We start from the raw sequence: 18,595 nt of genomic DNA, 5'->3' as shown, positions 1-18,595 counted from the left end.
ACCTGGTGGAGTTCACGGGGAGAGAGCAGAGAAGTGAGGGGATGGAACAAAATATTCATCTCATGTTAAATCAATGCCAAAGTTTAATTTTCAGTTCTTGGCCATGCACATTTCTACAAAACTGAAATGACTGATCCATCTATTTATCAACAAGCAGACACAGTTGCAGGCAGGCTAAATCCTTAACCTAAGCAGGACTGACACTTTCAAAGGGTCTCATAGCTCAAAGGGCAAATCAGTTATGAGAAATTCAGAAATTAAAGTGACCCTCAAATAACAGACTCTGCCCCTGTCTGGAGTCCATGGTTGCTATGGAAAATAATGAGAGTGGTAGCATCAGTACCAAGAGCTCTCCAGCAGAAGGGTATTCAGAGGGAGCTGGATTATGGGGCCTGGCCAGGCTTAATCTTACATGAATCCAAAGAACAGTGAATGTCACAAACTCTAATTCTCAATATATGCAATATGAAATAAATTTGAATTCTCCGTATATAGCAAAATATTGTGTTGCCTGAAGAACCTAGCCTTTGACTCTTGAACCCGCAACCATGCCTCCCACAGACCTTGATGGCACTCCTAGTTTTTTAGTCTAGCTTCTTTTTTGAACAATGCTATTGCCTCTGATTCATTCAGTTTCGATCCTAGCTACTGACTTTGAGGTTTTTGTTTTTCTTTTTCAGCTAGGCAATGGGGTTAAGTGACTTGCCCAGGGCCACACAGCTAGTAAGTGTTATGTGTCTGAGACCGGATTTGAACTCAGGTCCTCCTGACTTCAGGACTGGTGCTCTATCCACTGTGCCACGTAGCTGTCCCAACTTTGAGGTATTGACAATGTGCTTTTTAGTTCACAGGCTCATAAATCTAGAGCAGAAAGAAATATCAAGTGGCATCTAATCCAAGCCCTGCATTTTTACGGATGAGGAAGCTGAGGCCTGGGAAGATTAAGCAACACCCCTGGCCAATGACCCCTCAGATTGCTCAAATTACCATTCCTTCTCCACTCACCCCATAGCCTGTCCAAGAATATCTCAGCTGAAACCTCTTCCTTGCTCCTCAAGGCATTGGTAAGGACCACAGAACTCACCAGACCAACAGTTTCTGTTGGTTATTGGCCCTGGGAGGAACAGAACACCCAGGAAAAAAGTAGGAAGAATATAATCAACATTCTTCAGGTCAAGTCATTTTTAGATATGTTTGTTTTAGAAAATTCTTGTTATACTAAAAGAGGTCCTAAAATTTAGTCAGTTTCCAAAACAATAATTCAACTACCAAGCCAAGTTTCAAACTGGGACATCACAAATTGCTACTGATAAGATGCTGGTTTTAAGTGGTCTTCCTAAAATCCCCAAATCTTAAGTTGAGAGGCCCTTTAGAGGTCATTTTCCACAGTCTATTAGAAGAAAATAAGCCACAATCAATGTTTTCTCTTGGTTTCACAAACATCCAGCAAGTAATCATTAAAGTGCCAACTACTATTCTAGGTACTAGGAATACCAAGACAAAACTGAAGGAATCCTTGCCTTCATTCCACTTCATGACTATATATACAGATAAACACAGAGAATTAATTTCCAGGAGTGTAGAAAGAACACTAATAGCCAGAGTATCGAGGAGGAGACACCTGAAATGAAACTTGAAGGGAGTTAGGAATTCTAAGTGGTGCAGATGAGGGCAGCACATTCAGACAGGGGGGAACCACACGAATAAAGGCTCGGAGAATGGCACTGGATTGAAATGAACGTTCAGGGACAGTCTGACTAGAATGTAGAACGCATAAAGGATAGGAACAGGAAATAAACTGGAAAGGTAGGCTGAAGGCACCCTGTGAAGAGCTAGAAATGCCACACAACACAGCTTATATGTTTTAGCCTTGAGGAAATACAGTGACCTAGAACAGAAGGAATTCTGGTTAGCACTGAAATAGCAAGGTCTATACATGCCAAATTTTTGTATAAAACTCCTCAACTGAAGCAATTTGGCTATCAGGTCTGTACTACTAGGGGAAAAAATTCACTTTTCATTTAAAGACTACAACACACTCATTTACTTGCTAAAATGAAATTTAAATTTTATACTTTTGAAAATGGACTATGGATGTAGCCTAAGAATGGAGAAAGAAGACTGATACAAGAAAAAAAAGGATAAATATTAATAAAGAGATTATAGCTTGATAACGGCTATAATTTTAATTAATTGTATATTAACCTAAAGTAAAATGTATTTAAAATATAATTTTAAATAACAGGTAGCCAGTATGCTTCTTATTCTGGATTAGTTATAATAATGTTCTCCTTCCTCACCACTAAGAAGGAGTTTAAGCATGATACTACCCATGCCTGGTATGAATCACATTGATCCTCTGAACATTTCAAAGTCTCCACAGTAAAACCCATAGGAATTGCGAAAGAAATGGATAGTGGATGAAAAACGCAATTATTCAGAAAGTAACATGCAGTTACTGCAGAGCTAAGAAGACCTGGATTCATATCTTACCTCTCACAAGAACTGGCTGTGTGACCCTGAATGAGTTACTGAACCACTCAACGCTTTCATCAACTCCTATAGGTTGCAGAGAAGGTTGTGACTTTCATGTGCAGAGGGAGTGTCTTCAGCTGTGAATTCCCCACACCAATGAAATCACAAGGCCTGGTATCTCTCTCTATGTATATGTTAAAACACACCCACAAATATATTTATATTTATAAGTGTGACAAATAGATGCTGAGCTTGGCTCAAAACTGAATGAGGGAATACCAGACTTGATTGAACTGAGGCAGCATTTTTCAATGATCGTCAGCCATGTGCTGTAACACAAGTTCATCTCTACCACCAATATTCTCTCCATCATACAGAAGAGGCAGGAGTGGGTTCCTAGTACATTGGATGGATCTTCCACGATCCATTTAGGAATAGGGAAAGCTCTTTCACCATATCACACACCCAACTACTGTGTATTAATGTTCTCCAGGTCTCACCCACAACCCTGCCTCTGTGCCTTCAATAACACTGGGCGTTATCATCAAGCTTCATGATGCAACTTAAGAGACGCTGGCCTTGCCATTCACCCTGTCACTGTAACATGAAGGTTTCTGAGTCTTGCTGTTCTCCCAGCAGCTGAATCCTTTTATGTGTTACCTTCCCTGATTAAGAGAGTTTGAGCTACTGGTGAGCAGAGGTCTTTATTTTTTTATTTTGTATCCTCAGCACTTAATATAGTGCTTAGCACTTGGGAAACACTTCATACTGGTTTCACCCTCACTATATTACAAAAGTCTATCATAAAGAATAAAACAATCAGAAATGAAAGTCTGACAGAACACAAAGAAAACATACAACCAACATCAAATAAACTTTTCAAATGACAGAGATGAGTCCCACTTTAAGAAAACCCCATATAAAAAATACAAATACGTGTAATAAGTAAATTTGGCAGCTCATGGGACTATAAACCCAACAATAATGCTCTTGTGCATGAATCATATATAAATTCTTTAAACTGTGTACAATTTTGAGTTTTTTTAACTCAAAACAAATTTACAGTGTAGTAAACAATAACTTTTTTTGTCTCTTTTTTTTTTATCATTAGCATTAATATATCATTGCAGTAGCAAAACCAAAGAATGTTCAGCTCCAATGTCACTTCTCCAAATAATATCAATAAGGAATTTTAAATTAGGGGAAATCCTAAGTGTATCATGAAATTATTTCAAAATGAAAATCATGTGAAAAGACTTAGTGATATATACAGTATTCTCAGGACATGTATTTCAAACAAAGGCCATGTCATTTGAAATAAGGAAACACAGAGAACAATGTAATCATTCTTTCTGAAATTCTTAGAGATTTTCAGCCATGTTTCAAAAATGTCCTCTTTCTTCCTTCTCTTCATACGGAATCAAAGAACCTTAGGCTGTGACCACTGTTTTCATCTTCAAAATATGCTCGCTGGCCCAATGGGATGAGACAGGGAGAAAGAATCACAAGCCAAGAAAGCCTCACTCACTGTCTCACAAACAGAAAAATAACTATTCATCAGGCCTCTTTTTACAAGTTTGCTGATTTGTGTAGTTTTCAAAATTATCTAGTATACTATTTTATCCACTGAAATTTATGGCATGTTAAGAACATTATTATTTGCTTTAACTATTTACAGATTCTTTATAAATAATGCTACTTATAATTTTTGTATAGCTGGCATGAAAACAATAAATCTACAAGTAATTGCTTTTGGATGAATTATTAATTAAAATGAAATTTATCCAACAGCTTCCCTGATAAATTCTGAAAGTGTGTTAGAAGACGCAGTGCCACTGACCAACTCTGAAAACAGAATTCCACCTTTTCAATACCATAATCAAGGAAATCACTTGCTCTCAGAAGACACAAATCTCTTCCTGCTACCTTAAAGCACCATTCCTTCGATTTGCTGGCTCATCGCTACCTCCAGTCCCTCCAAACACCCTCAAGATAAATCTCACCCAGGCGCGCGTGCGCCGAACAAATTCAGAAAGAAAGAAGCGCTTACAGTTGAAGATGCCAGGAGGAGGATGTTCGGTTACCAGCAGACAGTTCTCTTCATCACTGTTATCCCCACAATCGTTCTGTTGGTTACAGACCAGCGAGCCAAGATACAAGCATTTACCACTGGTGCAGGTGAATTTGCACTCTGTAAGAGGAGGAAATAAATAAAGACGTAGTCAATGCTCAGTTGTTGTTGTTGTTGTTGTTGTTTTTTCCTTTGAGCCATGAAAAATTGATTTGGTGATTGAGTCTGTCTAGAGGCATCAAGGAAATGTGCACGCTCTGCATGGCAAAAATGAAGGGCCACAATCAGGATGGAAGTCCTTTCTGCAAAATTCACAGGATAGTACAAATTGCTCATTTCCCAGTAGTACTTGGGCTTCCATAAATTTCTGACACAATAGCACTAACTCTATCACACAGGGGCTGCCTTTTGGTCCTGTATGCTTCCCAGGCATAGGCTGGTGCTATGGAGATTTGCTTTCGGTTTAAAAACATCTTCAATGCATTGTCATACCTCCAATGATGAGGAGAACCTGAGTGTTAGTTGCACCTCCAAAAAAAAATGGCACCTGCACATGGATGTAACAGCTCCACAGAACTCTAGAGCTGGGCAGGGGGTGGGGGGGAAGAGAAAGCTTATAAAACTAATATGTAGTTCTCCCAGGCTTACTGTGAGGCCCTGGGAAAAAATGCAGTTCTTTATCCACCCCTGAGGAAAACTAGATTTAATAATGACCTCCCTCATAAGCACAGTGTGATGATAATGATTTTAATGGGAAAACCTGGAAAAATTTACAACTTATACTGCACCAAAGAACCTAGGAAGGATGGTAATAAAAGTATTAGCAATATAAAAGAGAATCATATTGCAAATTTCCACTAGTCATACTATCTAACCCTTGGAGGTTGGTGGAAATCACTATTGAAAAAGGTCATCCATTTTTACTAGATTTTAAAATATATTTTCAAACCTAACAAAGTACTCCTTTAGGTATAAGTTGCCTTTAAAATGAGAAAAAAAGATAATGAAATTGCCATGGGTATAGACATGATAACTGTATAATGATATAGGATTATAATTTTAGAGACAGAAAAAACCTTTGAGGTCTTTTATTGCAAGCCCTTCATTTTACAGCTGGGGACACTCAAGCCCAAATAACTTAAGTGACTTGTTCAAGGTCACATAGGTAGTGACAGAGAAGGATTTGAACCCAGTACAAAATCCGTAAGTCTTTTCAGTAGAGCATACACTGCCTCTCATCATGAATTTTATACTGAATGATCCTAGAGATTGTTAACTCAATGCTTTCCAGAATCACCAGCAGCAAATAGTATGATGTATTAGAAAATGTGGAAAAACTGGGACACAAAGTCATTGTTGGTGGAATTGTCAACTGATCTAACCATTTAGGAGAGCAATCTGGAATTATGCCCAAAGAGTTATTAAACTATATATACCCTTTGACCCATCAATACCACTGCTAGGTCTATTTTCAAAGATAACTACAGAAAAAGGAGAAGAATCAATATGTTCTGAAATGTTTATAGCAGCTCTCTTTGTGGTGGCCAAGAACTGGAAATCGCAGGGATGCCCATCAAATGGGGAATGGTTGAACAAGTTGCCATACATGATTGTTATGGAATACTACTGTGCTATAAGAAATGATAAGTTCAATGATCTTAGAAACATAAGGAAAGACTTGCATGAAATAATGAAAAGCAAAATGAGCAGAACCAAGAGAACATTGTATACAGTAACAGCAATACTGTTTTAAGAATGACATTGAGCAAATAAGTCATTTTGACTATTGTAAATACGCAAATTAACTATGAAGGACATATGAGGAAAGATGCTATCTGCATACAGAGAAAGAACTAATAAATAGAAGTTTGAATGGAATGATTTTACATATATATACCTATTTATGTCTAATGGTAGACAATTCAAAGGGGGGAGGTAAGAAAAAGAAAAAAAGAAACTTAATAACTTTATTATATATTTAAAAGGAATAGCAAAATTGTACAAAATAGATTTGTAGTTTTGTATGCAATCATTTTTTATTATACTATGCTATGGAAATGCTTGTTTTATTCCATATCTTAAAAATAAAATATATAAATGTGGGGGGGGAAGATAATGCATAGCGTTGGTGGTCAGGCGTCCAAGAGTTTGTTCTATTCACTTATCTCCTCTATCCTTAATTTCTTCATCTGAAAAGTCAGGAAGTGGTTGGATTAGATGATCTTCAAGGTCTTTTACTGCTGAAATATTCCATAATTCTATGATTGCAAATAACAGACTGAATGGAATTATGGGCCCTGCTATCAGTTATACTAATGAGTCATGGTACCACATTAGACAAGTCTCTTAGCTGCTATATAGTGTAATTTCTTCTTCTGCAAAAAGAATAATATAGAATACACCATTTACCTATTGCAGAGAGAAGAAATTTATGTCTTTAAAGCACTTCGGGGAACACTACATGAAGGAGGTGGGCAAACACTTGTATTAAAATTCTAGGGGCAGATGCTTCTATGAAATGAATGTAGAAAAAACCAACTGGTGCCTCTGACCTAGTTCTTAATAACATGTGCACACCTCCCAAGATGCACATGCTCTGATCTAGTCACTGGCGGCCCTTTTTACCACTTAGAGAAACGTCTGTTGAAAGTGATCAGGGCCACGTGTTAAGAGTACCAGTTATGCCAATATCTTCCCATAGACTGGAAATTTAAAAATCTAGTTTCTTGAGTTCACATTTATACAGTGACAACTTCTTATGTCATGGAAAAAGTATTTTTTTCTTTTTTCCCCATCCTGTCAAGATGATGAGAAGGCTTTCTTTTGCTTTCCAAAAGAAGTTTTCAACTTTGGCTAAATATCAAATAAGAAAAGTACATTAGCCAAAAACAGATACTCCCAAAGTTGTTGAAATGATGATTGAACACAGGGGGGATAATACTACAGTTGAATCAAACTCAAATCTAAAAGCAGTGCAGTACAAATCATATATTACTGTAACCTATGTGGAATTGGAGCTAAACGTTATTTTTAAGTCTCTGCTGATCTCTGAAACAGAATGAAAGAAAAATACAGAAAATTCTCTCAAATTTAAGATTATTGTTCAGTTGTTTCAGTCATGTCTAACTATTCATGACCCTATTTTGGGGTTTCTTGGCAAAGATACTGGTGTGGTTTGCCTTTCTTTTTCTAGTTCATTTTACACCTAAAGAAACTGAGGCAAATGGGATTAAGTGACTTGCCCAGGGTCACACAGCTAGTAAGTGTCTGAGGCTGAATTTAAATTCAGGATTTCCTGACTCTAGGCCTGATATTCTATCCACTTCATTACCTAGCTAACCCCCCATTATTTCATACCACCACTCATATTTTCAATGGAATATAATTTTGAGCTCATATGTCTATACATCATGGCTACTACTTAACTGCTACTTCCCCCCCGCCCAAAGTCTGGCTTTAACAAACAGACAAGAGTGTTTGAATTAGTCTCCTTTTACATTCCAAACAATTAAGGAGCTAAAGTTATTGGTTTGTGTTTTGTTTTGTTTTTTTAAGTTTGCGCTCTTAAGTAGACCTCCTATTTCCTCTTCATTTCTTACCACGGTCTAAATAAGACTGCACAATTAATTTGCTTGAAAAATACTATCTTCATAGAGAACACAAAAGTTTACAGTTCAATCTATCTCAAGCAAATTCCAAATTAATAAAATCCAAATTAATTACCATTTGAATTATAATTAACTTAGCTTATATTAAATAAAAATTACATCATTTACAGGTGAATTTAAATCAAAATTGAATTAGGAAATTGTATCAACTATCCAAATAAAATATAAGATATACAGTCTTGCACTATAATGTCTTCAAGGTCTTGTGCTATGGCACTATCTTATAGCTGAGACATAATAATAATTGGTGATGATGATGAAAATGGCTAGCGTTTATATAGCACTTTCAGGTTTGTTAAATGCTTCATATATGTTAACTCATTTAATCTTCATAACAATGCTGCAAGGTATAAGCTATTATCTCCATTTTACAGATGAATTTTACAGAGGCTGAGAGGTTAGAAGACTTGCTCAAGGGTCCCAGAGCTAGTTTGAGACTGAGGCAGGAGTTTAACTCAATTCTTCCTGACTGTAAAGCTGGTGCTCAATCAGTCTACTATGCCACAATCCAAGAGGCCCAAGACAAATCTGCTTTAGACTGAACTTCACACTTCTCCACAATAGAATTTTATTGAGATTCTGGCATATTTATGATCATTTTAATTGATATTTCCTATAACTACATACAAATAAGAATATGTCTGATCGTGGACAAAGGTTAATACATAATCATGGGATGAAACATTCAGTTTCTAAAGATCTATCGTGTAATATTGATGCTAAGGAAATTTGGGGAACCAAGTAGACAACTGTTCCCAATTCTGATGTACCAGAAGCCAGGGAAAGTGCTTAAATGCAGCCAAACTGAAAGGTCATGGAAAGAAAAGAATAAGAGAATTTTTGTTCTCTTATTAAGCTTTCCTCTTTTCTTGTGAAGACTGTTTGATAGTTCTGCCAAGTCAGTAACTAAGAGAAACCAAGATTTTTTAAATGTCAGAAACATTTTAGTGACAAATCTATGATGACTTTCAGATGTACAGTGGTTAGATGGGTGAAAGAATGAATAAACCAAGAACCACTGGATTTCCTCAAGGAAATGTAGATCTAGTAACAAAAATATTTGTAGTATTTAAACTATTTTTCCCCAAAGAACTACAATATATAAAAATGTCCAGAAAAAAAGAAAGAAACCCTTCTTTGCCATCATACTCCAAAACACTGGCCTTCTTTTGAACAGTCTGCCATAACTCAAGCCAGATTTCAGTACCTTCTTTATTGGTAAAGCATAAAGAGGACTGGTTCTGAAGTCAGAAGATCTGCATTCAAATTTCACACTTGCTACCTCTGTGAACTGAGACAAGTCACGAACCCCTTTTCTTCATTTATAAAATGAAGTGGTATTAACTAGATGATCTCAGAGATCCCTTACATATGCAGCTCTATGATTCTAAAAATCATTGTATCCAGGGGTGGGGAACCTGCAGCCCCAAAGCTACATATGGCCCTCTAGGTCCTCAAGCGCAACCCTATGACTGAATCCAAACTTCACAGAATAAATGCCCTTAATAAAAGGGGATTTGTTCTGTAAAACTCAGTCAAAAGGCCACACCCAAAGACCTAGAAGGCCACATGTGGCCTCGAGGCCACAGGTTTCCCACCCCTGAATCATTGAGAATCTATTAAGATCTACTATATGCTAAGGTATTGTGCTAGGTATAGAGGAGATAATAAAAATGAGTCTCAACTTTCAAAAACTGTACCTTCTTTGATTTTATATCCAACATAGCATTCACTCCAAATTTAAGATCATTCTGAGTTTTCCTACATGAAGCCTCTAAATAATTTTGTTTACTTTCCAATTCTAATAGATTCATGAAATTTTAGGGATGGAAGGGTCCCTTTTAATCATTTAGTTCAAAATATTCACTTTATGCATGAGGAAACTGAGATTTACACAGGTTAAGAGTCTTGCCCAAGGTCACATAGTTACTGAAAATTAAATTAAAGATATAGCAACTCAAGGAAAAGATTTCTAACACTTCCCAAAATGAAATATCATTGTAGCCACCAACAGCTAAGAGTGTTCAGTTCAAAGGAAGATGAAGGGAGGAGAGGAGTATGTGTGCCTAATGTAGAATGCACAAAGATTTTCCCAAGTTTTTTTTTAAACCTTTAAAAAAGAATAAAACTGCTTTAAGACTCTTAAATCAGGAAGGCTTTTGACTATTTGAGAATTTCATGTGAATTTCAAACTTCTGTATAAAGCTGTGAACAAGCTGCAATAGGGCAATAACTTGAACTAATTACTTTTAAAACCACATTTTTATATGATTCAAAGCTCAGTGTTCAGCCTTGATTTCCAAGAGGGGAAAACTATGCATCTTACTGACTAATTTCAATCCAATTGGCACTTTCAAAATTCTATTGGTTAAAAAGCAGGGGAAAAAAAAAGTTGTGAGTTTGTCTTACACTTTTTTTAAAAGTCTTAGTTTTCACAGATATGATCTCAGTCATAAAATACGGACCTATATACAGTATTACATCGTAGCTGTAAAGTCAGCCTTTTTGTGTGAATTGGCAAAGGATATGATGTTAGCTATTTCTGTTAAATTCATACAGCAACATTATCTTATTCAATTCACACTTCCATCATTCACAAACCTGCAAATGTACAGTGATTTGGGCTCTATTATTTCTACCATTAAAATTTAGGGCTTGCTATTAGGAGGGCTGTCTTCTTAATGTAAATAAATACTGAAATATTAAAATTATCTTCTTAATACCCAAATTAACAAAAAACAACTCACCATTTTCTAAAGTTCATGTGAATTAATTTAGACTACAGGTGTCAAAACCACTGCTTGTAGTCACATTACCACCAGCAACACTCCAAGTAGGGGCAGGAACCATATTAAAATATAATTAGGAAATATTTAACAAATTAATAAAAATATAATAGGACATAGATAATGTTAATGTGTGGTTTTCTAAGTCAATATGTCATCTATAGGAATCAATATATACAGCTTAGTGGCCCTTTTGCTATGTGACACTAATTTAGACTAACCTACCAAAATGACCCTGATACATATGTACATACTCCTCCTGAATATTTTAAGTGTTGCTGTCCCCTAAGTGTCTTTCCCAATCCTGTTCTCTACTCACTATACTTTATCCTTTGATGGTCCTATTTTTTCATTAAAGATGACCTTTAGGGTTTAAGGTATAAGAAAACTGTAAAGGTTGGAAGGGGCCAGATTTTGAAGGGCTTTGAATGCCACATAGATGGTTTTATATTTGATCCTGAAGGGCTGAACCACTGGGGTTTATTGACTAGGAGGACCACATGGTCAGAACCTCACCTAAGGAAGATCAATTTGACAACTGAGAGCTCGGACTAGAGTGGGGAGACACTTGAGGAAGGAAGACCAAGAGGAAGGCTACTGCAATAGTCCAGGGGTGAGGTGTTAAGGACATGGCTGGTAATGGTAGCATCAGAGGAAAGAAGGGAATATATATTAGTGATGTACAAAGGAAGGGAGAATCAACAGGATTTGAAAACAGACAGGTTATGGGGGGTGATAGAGGAAGGAGTTGAGGATAACTTTAGTTTTGAATCTGTGTAACAGGGAGGATGGAAGTATCTTCAACAGTAATAGGAAAGTCAGGAAAAGGGGAGGGATCAATGGGAGAGATAATGAGTTCAATTTTGTACATGTTGAGTTTGAGATTCCTTGGGACATTCCATTTGAGATGCGAGCGTGGAGGTGAGAAGAGATGTTTGAGCTAGATAAGTAGGTCTGAGAATCATTGAGAGTCCCCATCCCTTGAAAGAAAGGGATTGTCATTTTTTACTTTTGTTTTCCTTTCTCCTAGCATAGCATCTTCAGGCACTTGGTAAATATTTCTTGAATGAATACTACTTATCATTAGGCACAAGTTTTCAATGAATTATAAAGGGTTTAATTTACATTGTTGTTGTTGAGTCATGTCTGGCTCTACATGACCTCATGGACTGCCCATGAGGCTTTCTTGGCAAAGATATTACAGCAGTTTGCCATTTCCTTCTCCAGTGTGTCCCCATCTTACAGATGAGGAACTGAGGCAAATAGGGGTTAAGTGACTTGCCTAGGATCACATAGCTAGTAAGTGTCTAAAGACAGATTTTAATTCAGATCTTCCTGACTCCAGACCTGGTGTTCCATCCATGCCCTGAGAAGATATTATTAAAACTAAAGAATCAGGTATAGAGAAGTTTTGTATATTTGAGTTAAAATCCCAAGTTATGTTGAGATTTCAATTCAAAATCACCTGAATCAGAGGCTCATGCTCTGAGACCTGCTTGAAATACAACACTATTTTTCCTAGTCATAAAATTATAGTAAAAGAGAATTTAATTCTAACATTTAAACTCTGGACAATAAAATGTTACCATGCAAGCATTTAATAAAAGAAGGTATTTAAGTGACCTCACTAATACTGTCCTTGTCCTTTGGAAAGATGACTATAACTTACTAAAAGGATATTTTCCCCAGTAATAAGGTTAAAATAGGATTGCCCATAATGATTAGTAAGAATGTTTTAATGACCTCTGAATCCATCTCAGTGATAGTACCTACTTCTTTTATACTTTGGAAAGAATTCTTTCAATGTCTTTAAAATTCTCTGATAACAATAGGTGAGAAATCCACAATATACAAGTAAAGTCCGCAGTATAGTAATATATTAGATTCCAAACAATTATAGGATTTGCAGCTGGAAAGGATCTTAGAGATTATCAAGTCCAATGCCCTCATTTCACAGATGAGGAAACAGTAGTTCAGAGAGGTTGTGACTTGTTTAGTCACAAAGGCAGTAGGTAGCATGTCAAGATTGAAACCCAGGCCTTTCGAATCGAAAACCAAAACCTATACTCTTTCCAAAACACTAAAGCCTCCCCTATCCCACAGTTATCCTCCAAAGGACCCTGAAAATAAATGGTAGACTCTTCCATAATAAATCAAAACTTCCTATTCTAGAACTACATGTTTTGAAGATCAACAAATCAGTATCATCATCACCTTACCTTTGTTAGAGTTCTTTATAGTTTACTAAGTACTTTCATACTCTATATTATTTGAGAGCTCAGACAATCCTGGGATATAGGCAAGGACAGGTGTTATTATTGCTGTTCAATCATTTCAGTCATGTCCAACTCTTCAGTGAACCCACTTGGGGCTTTCTTGACAGAGATACTGGAGTGGTTTGCTATTTCATTCTCCAACTCATTTTACAGATGAGGACTTGCCCAGGTTCACAAAGCTAGTAAGGATTTGAGGCCACATTTGAACTCAGGAAGATGAGTCTTACTGACTCCATGTCCAACTGTCTATCCACTGTGCCACCTAGCTGCCCTAAAGTGTTGTTAGTGCTATTTTTTATAGATGAAGAAATTACATTACTAAGGCTTGGGACAGCAGACAGAGCTCAGGAGTAATTTGGGAGCTCTCTTTCTAATTCTTGTCACTAATTCACCCACGGGTCAAAATCAGATCACTTAAACTAGTCAGCTTTTTGCTTTTGGGGTCTTTTTTTTAAGGAGCTTCATTGTATAAAGTGTGAAAAGGCAGAGTTACAAGTTTTTTATCTGAGTTAGCCAAAAAGGACTGGCTAAGTCCTGATTATGAAAGTTTTTGAAAACAAAGTATCTTGAGACTGAGAAATGGGTCACATTCACGATCAAAAATTAATGAAGTATCTTAGTAGAAGGCAAAAAGGGCACTTGGACTAAGATCAAATACCAATTGTATCTTTTTGGTTGCATGACCACAAGCAAGTCAATCTCTTTGGCCCTCAGGTTCCTCATTTGTAAAATGAGGACAATAAAGAAACTGTTTTTCCTCAAGAGATTTTAAAAGAGTAAAATTAAACTGCTCTATAAATGTCAGCTTCCATACTTGGGTATCAAAATATTAATACTTTGATGGATCTGTAATCTACCTCCAAAGACACAGGCTGCAACCCATCCATGTCTATGAAACACTTTTCCATGTGAACTCCACAAGGGATCCACCTAACATTCTAAAGGGTTTCCTCTCACTCTCTTGACATTGTGCGGATACCCATGAAGCACATGGACTTGGCTAAAGATTATCCTTCACTCTCACTATATGACTAACTCATATTTTTTTTCCAAGTTATATATTTTTATAATGACATCCTTTTAAGTCACTGCTACACAATTCTTCATGTGTCATGTGTTGTGGTCTATTCATTCTCACCTTTGATGTTCTGTCATTTTCAGTCATGTCTGACTTTTCATGACCCTGTTTGGGGTTTTCATGGCAGAAATACTGGAGTAGTTTACCATTTCCTTCTCCAGTTCATTTTATAGATGAGGAAACTGAGGAAAACAGGGTTAAATTACTTGCCCAGAGTCACACAGTTAATAAGTATCAGAGGCCAGGCTGGAACTTGAGAAGATGAGTCTTCCTGACTCCAGGTCTGGCACTCTAACCACTGTGCCACCTAGCTGCCCCATTTACCTCCACACCATGTACCTTTCCACTGTCTTCTGGATGGCCCCCAAGTTTAATTCCTTAGAGGCTTTGGTATGCCCTGACTTACAACTGGTACGAAATGGATGTTAAAATGGATGTTTGTTTCACAAAGAAGCTTGGGGTTGTCAAGAGTTCTAGACAATTAACCAAAGGACATCTAGCCTATTCTCCTTCTCTTTCTCCTCCTCTATTTTGGATCCAGAACTCCCATGTTCTATATCTGTCCAAGGTCATAGGATCAGAGATTTAGACCTGGAAGGGATACATACTGATGTATATCACATATCATCATTATCATCATCATCACAGTACATACTGTATCATCATAGTGTGTCATCATCATGCACAGTGCAAGGCTAGGCATGGTACAAAAACAGCTCTTCTTATGGAAGGCATTCTTATTTAATATCACTACCTTTTCAGCATCTGTGCCAAAAATTAAGTGCTAATATATTTATACTTTCCCAGCTTCTTGGTTTTTAATAAATGCCCTTAATGGTAAATGGGGCATACTAAACATTATATATATATAACATATATACATATATACATATTCATTAAGAATAACCTTGTGCAAACCTCTAATGATTTTGGTCTGCTGAATAAGCAACATAAATCATAAAACTTAACAACTGTACTGAGCTCAACATCCAATGTCCTTTTCATGGCCACATGAAGCATAGTTTAGTGGACTGATAATTAGCACCCTCCTTTCCCCTCTACACAGAGCTAAGAACAGAACTACTGTTATCTCTTCCACATCAGGGGTTAGGGGCACAGTGCTCCCACGATCTAGAAAATCTGTGTAAAATGTGTTAGCCCTCCCTTCATACCATATAAGTCTGAATTATTATGGTATTAAAAGATAAACTATGTTAATATTATATAATACTATGCATATATTTTATGCATTTCTGAGTTTCTAAACTTTCTGTATTGTCTGCTAGCCTTCAAATGTCTTCTGTGGCTTCCACAAAACTCCCCCCAAATTCCCATTTAATTTCTTATGCCAACCCAAAATATATTGAAACTGTGATGGGGAAAGATGTTATGTGGAAGGGATAACAGTACTCTATGGTATGCTGAAACCTAGATCACAAAACTAGAAATCTGCTAGGCCAAAACAATAAGGTGGTAGTGACGCTCAAATAGTACCAATGTGTTGGGGTGACTCTTTCCATTTATAGAATCATAGCTCTAGAGCTGGAAGACTAGACTTCTTTTAGTCTTAATTCTCTCATGACAGAGATGAGGAAAGTGAGACCCAGAAAAGAGAATCAAGGGTACTAAGTAGCAGAGTCAGTATTCAAATCCAGATCCTTTGACCCCCCCTGTTGGGCTCTTTCTATCATATCACACTGCCTCCTTTAATTCAACATCTCTTTGTCGATCACCTATTATATTTCATAGCACTGTGCCAGACCTTAGGTACCTTCACCCAAATCATCACCATATCTTCCTATAATTCATTCATCCATTCTATACATTCATGCTATTTACTGAGCCTCTTGATGTGCAAGGGGCAGTATTAAGGTTCAAGTTCTGCCATGTGGGCATTTTAAAAGCTTCCAGGAGCAAAAATGAAATTTTCTATTTGACATTCAAAGCCCTTCATAACTTACACCCCTCCTACTTTCCCAGTCTTCTCATAGCTTATTACCCAATAATTACTCTTTGATTCAGTGACACTGGCTTCTTGGCTGTTCATGAACAAGATACTCCCTGTCTTCACCTTGGGCATTGTCTTTGGCTGTCCTCCATGCCTGGAACACTGTGCCTCCTTCCTCTCCAACTACTGCCCTTCTTGGATTCCTCTAAGTCCCAACTAAAATCCCACCTTCTACAGGAAGCTTTCCCCACACACTTTTAATTCTAGTGCCTTCCCTCTTTGAATTACTTCCTATTTATACTGTGTATAGTTTGCTTTGTATATTCTTGTTTGCATGTTATCTCCTCCATTAGACTGTAAGCTCCTTTGAGGGGAGGGACTGTCTTTTGACCCTTTTTGTATCTCCAGCACTTAGCACAGTGCCTGGCACATAGTAGGTGCTTAATAAATGTTTATTGATTGATCAATTCATTGAAGCCTCTACACTTGAAAATATTCTCATCTTCACTCACTACAAATGAATCATTTCTATAGCTTATTCTTGATTATTCAACTGATGATTATCTAAATGATATATTATTCACTCTCTCTCTCCTTCCCCAATTTTTCTTTTCTGCTGCCTGAATTCTAGCCTTTTTGTAGCTTATCACTAATACCTCCACTGACCTGGGGAGCCAAAGGGAAGGAAATGAACTTGAATTAATCAGTTATTCTTAGTGGCTCTCATGAAATTTTGAAAGAAGAAGAGGTTAAAATCATTGGCTAAAACAAGATTCTAAATTACCTTCAGCCATTCATTTATTTGTAATATCGCTCTTCCTTAATTTTATGACTAATTATGAGCTCTCTCCACGTGCTCTTTGATAGTTACCTGGAATAAACCATAATTCTCTATCTTTTGCATAGTACCAATGTATTTAAGAGAGAAATTCAATTTCTGATCCCTGGGTTACTTTTCTTCCCAGGACATAACAATATTTTCCTAACTTACCTTTTAACACCCAAAGATATATCTCTGGAAACTTCCAAACTCACCATGGCTTTCATAAACTCTGCATATTTGCTAGTTCTCTCTCCATCCTCAAATTATGCTTCATTTACTGATCTGAACTTTGTGTCCTTACCCCTCCCCTCTTCACAGTTGTCCTTCTCAGTGACAAATAAGGTTCTTCTATTGCATCTCCAGCACCTAACACAGTGACTTGCACAAGAGTAGGGGCTGCATAGATTTTTTTGGGAGTAATGGATGGAAGTGTAGGGGCGAAAGCTAAAGAAGTGAAAGGGTTTGTTTACTATTTACCTGAAAGGTTTGCGTGAGGAAAAGTTGCATGAAGTGATTTGCATCTGCACCTAGACCTCTGACTGATAATTTAAGCTTGTATCAAGATAGAAATTGTAGGTTCCTCTCATCAGAAACTCAAACTTCTCACAAAAGCCAAAAGACTTTATAAGAGAAGCTCTCTGACCCAACTCTATCCTCTTCCCTTCAGAAAGTTCCACTTCCTGAAGAATTCCATCTTCCATGTGCATTATCTTCAAGTTGTCCTAGAATACCAGGTATTTGCCCTGTAATACCTGTATTTGCCCTCACAGTTTTTAGCCTTTTTAACCTAGTTGTCAGCCCTACTTAACTTTTTACAATATTCAAGTCATCTTGTTTTGTCTTAGACCCTTTAACTTTATTTTGTCGTATTTATTTTTTAGGGAAACAGGAAGCATCAATAAAAAAGAGTACAGCCCCATCCATGCATTGTGCTACAAACAAGAGAGGCTAAATGGATTTCCCTTGTTAGCTCTTTAGAAGTCCTCTGAGCAACCTCAAAGAGACATTCCAGGAAGAACCCTTGACCCAAACAGCATCTCTATAAGGAAGGTATATAGCCCTTCATTTAAAACTTCTAGAAGGGGCAGCCAGGTGGCAGAGTGGATAGAGCACCTGCTCTGGAGTCAGAAGGGCCTGAATTCAAATCCAGCCTCATACACATGATACTCACTAGCTGTGTGACCCTGAGCAAGTCATTTAACCCCAATTGTCTTGCCCAAAAAAAAAAACCACACACACACAGGAAAAAAAAAGCTCCTAGAAGTCCATCAGTTTCAAGTTAAATAATGTTCTCTCCTAAAAGAACAATAACCCCTGCTGGGGCTTAGCTGGGCAGCTAGGTGGTGCATGGATACAGCACTGGGCCTGGAGTCATAAAGAGCTGAGTTCAAACCCAGCCTCAGACACTTACTAACTGTGTGACCCTGGGCAAGTTACTTCACCCTGTTTGCCTCAGTTTCTTCATCTGTA

At 37.2% G+C, this 18,595-nt stretch overlaps 1 protein-coding gene across 7 annotated transcripts in view; it reads right to left on the bottom strand.

Moving 5' to 3' along the window:
• Window positions 1–18,595, bottom strand: part of LDLRAD4 (low density lipoprotein receptor class A domain containing 4) — a 589,056-nt gene that overhangs the window by 267,366 nt on the left and 303,095 nt on the right. For all 7 annotated transcript variants that reach the window (XM_027852456.1, XM_027852450.1, XM_027852455.1 and 4 more), the window contains one exon: window positions 4,526–4,666. In XM_027852456.1, coding sequence (XP_027708257.1) covers window positions 4,526–4,666 — 141 coding nt within the window. The remainder of the gene's footprint in view (window positions 1–4,525; window positions 4,667–18,595) is intronic.

Source organism: Vombatus ursinus, unplaced genomic scaffold (assembly GCF_900497805.2).
Source record: "Vombatus ursinus unplaced genomic scaffold, bare-nosed wombat genome assembly UNPS02009573.1, whole genome shotgun sequence".
Taxonomy (NCBI): Eukaryota; Metazoa; Chordata; class Mammalia; order Diprotodontia; family Vombatidae; genus Vombatus; species Vombatus ursinus.
Note: the sequence above shows the minus strand (reverse complement) of the source record. Positions and strands in the feature narration are given on the sequence as shown.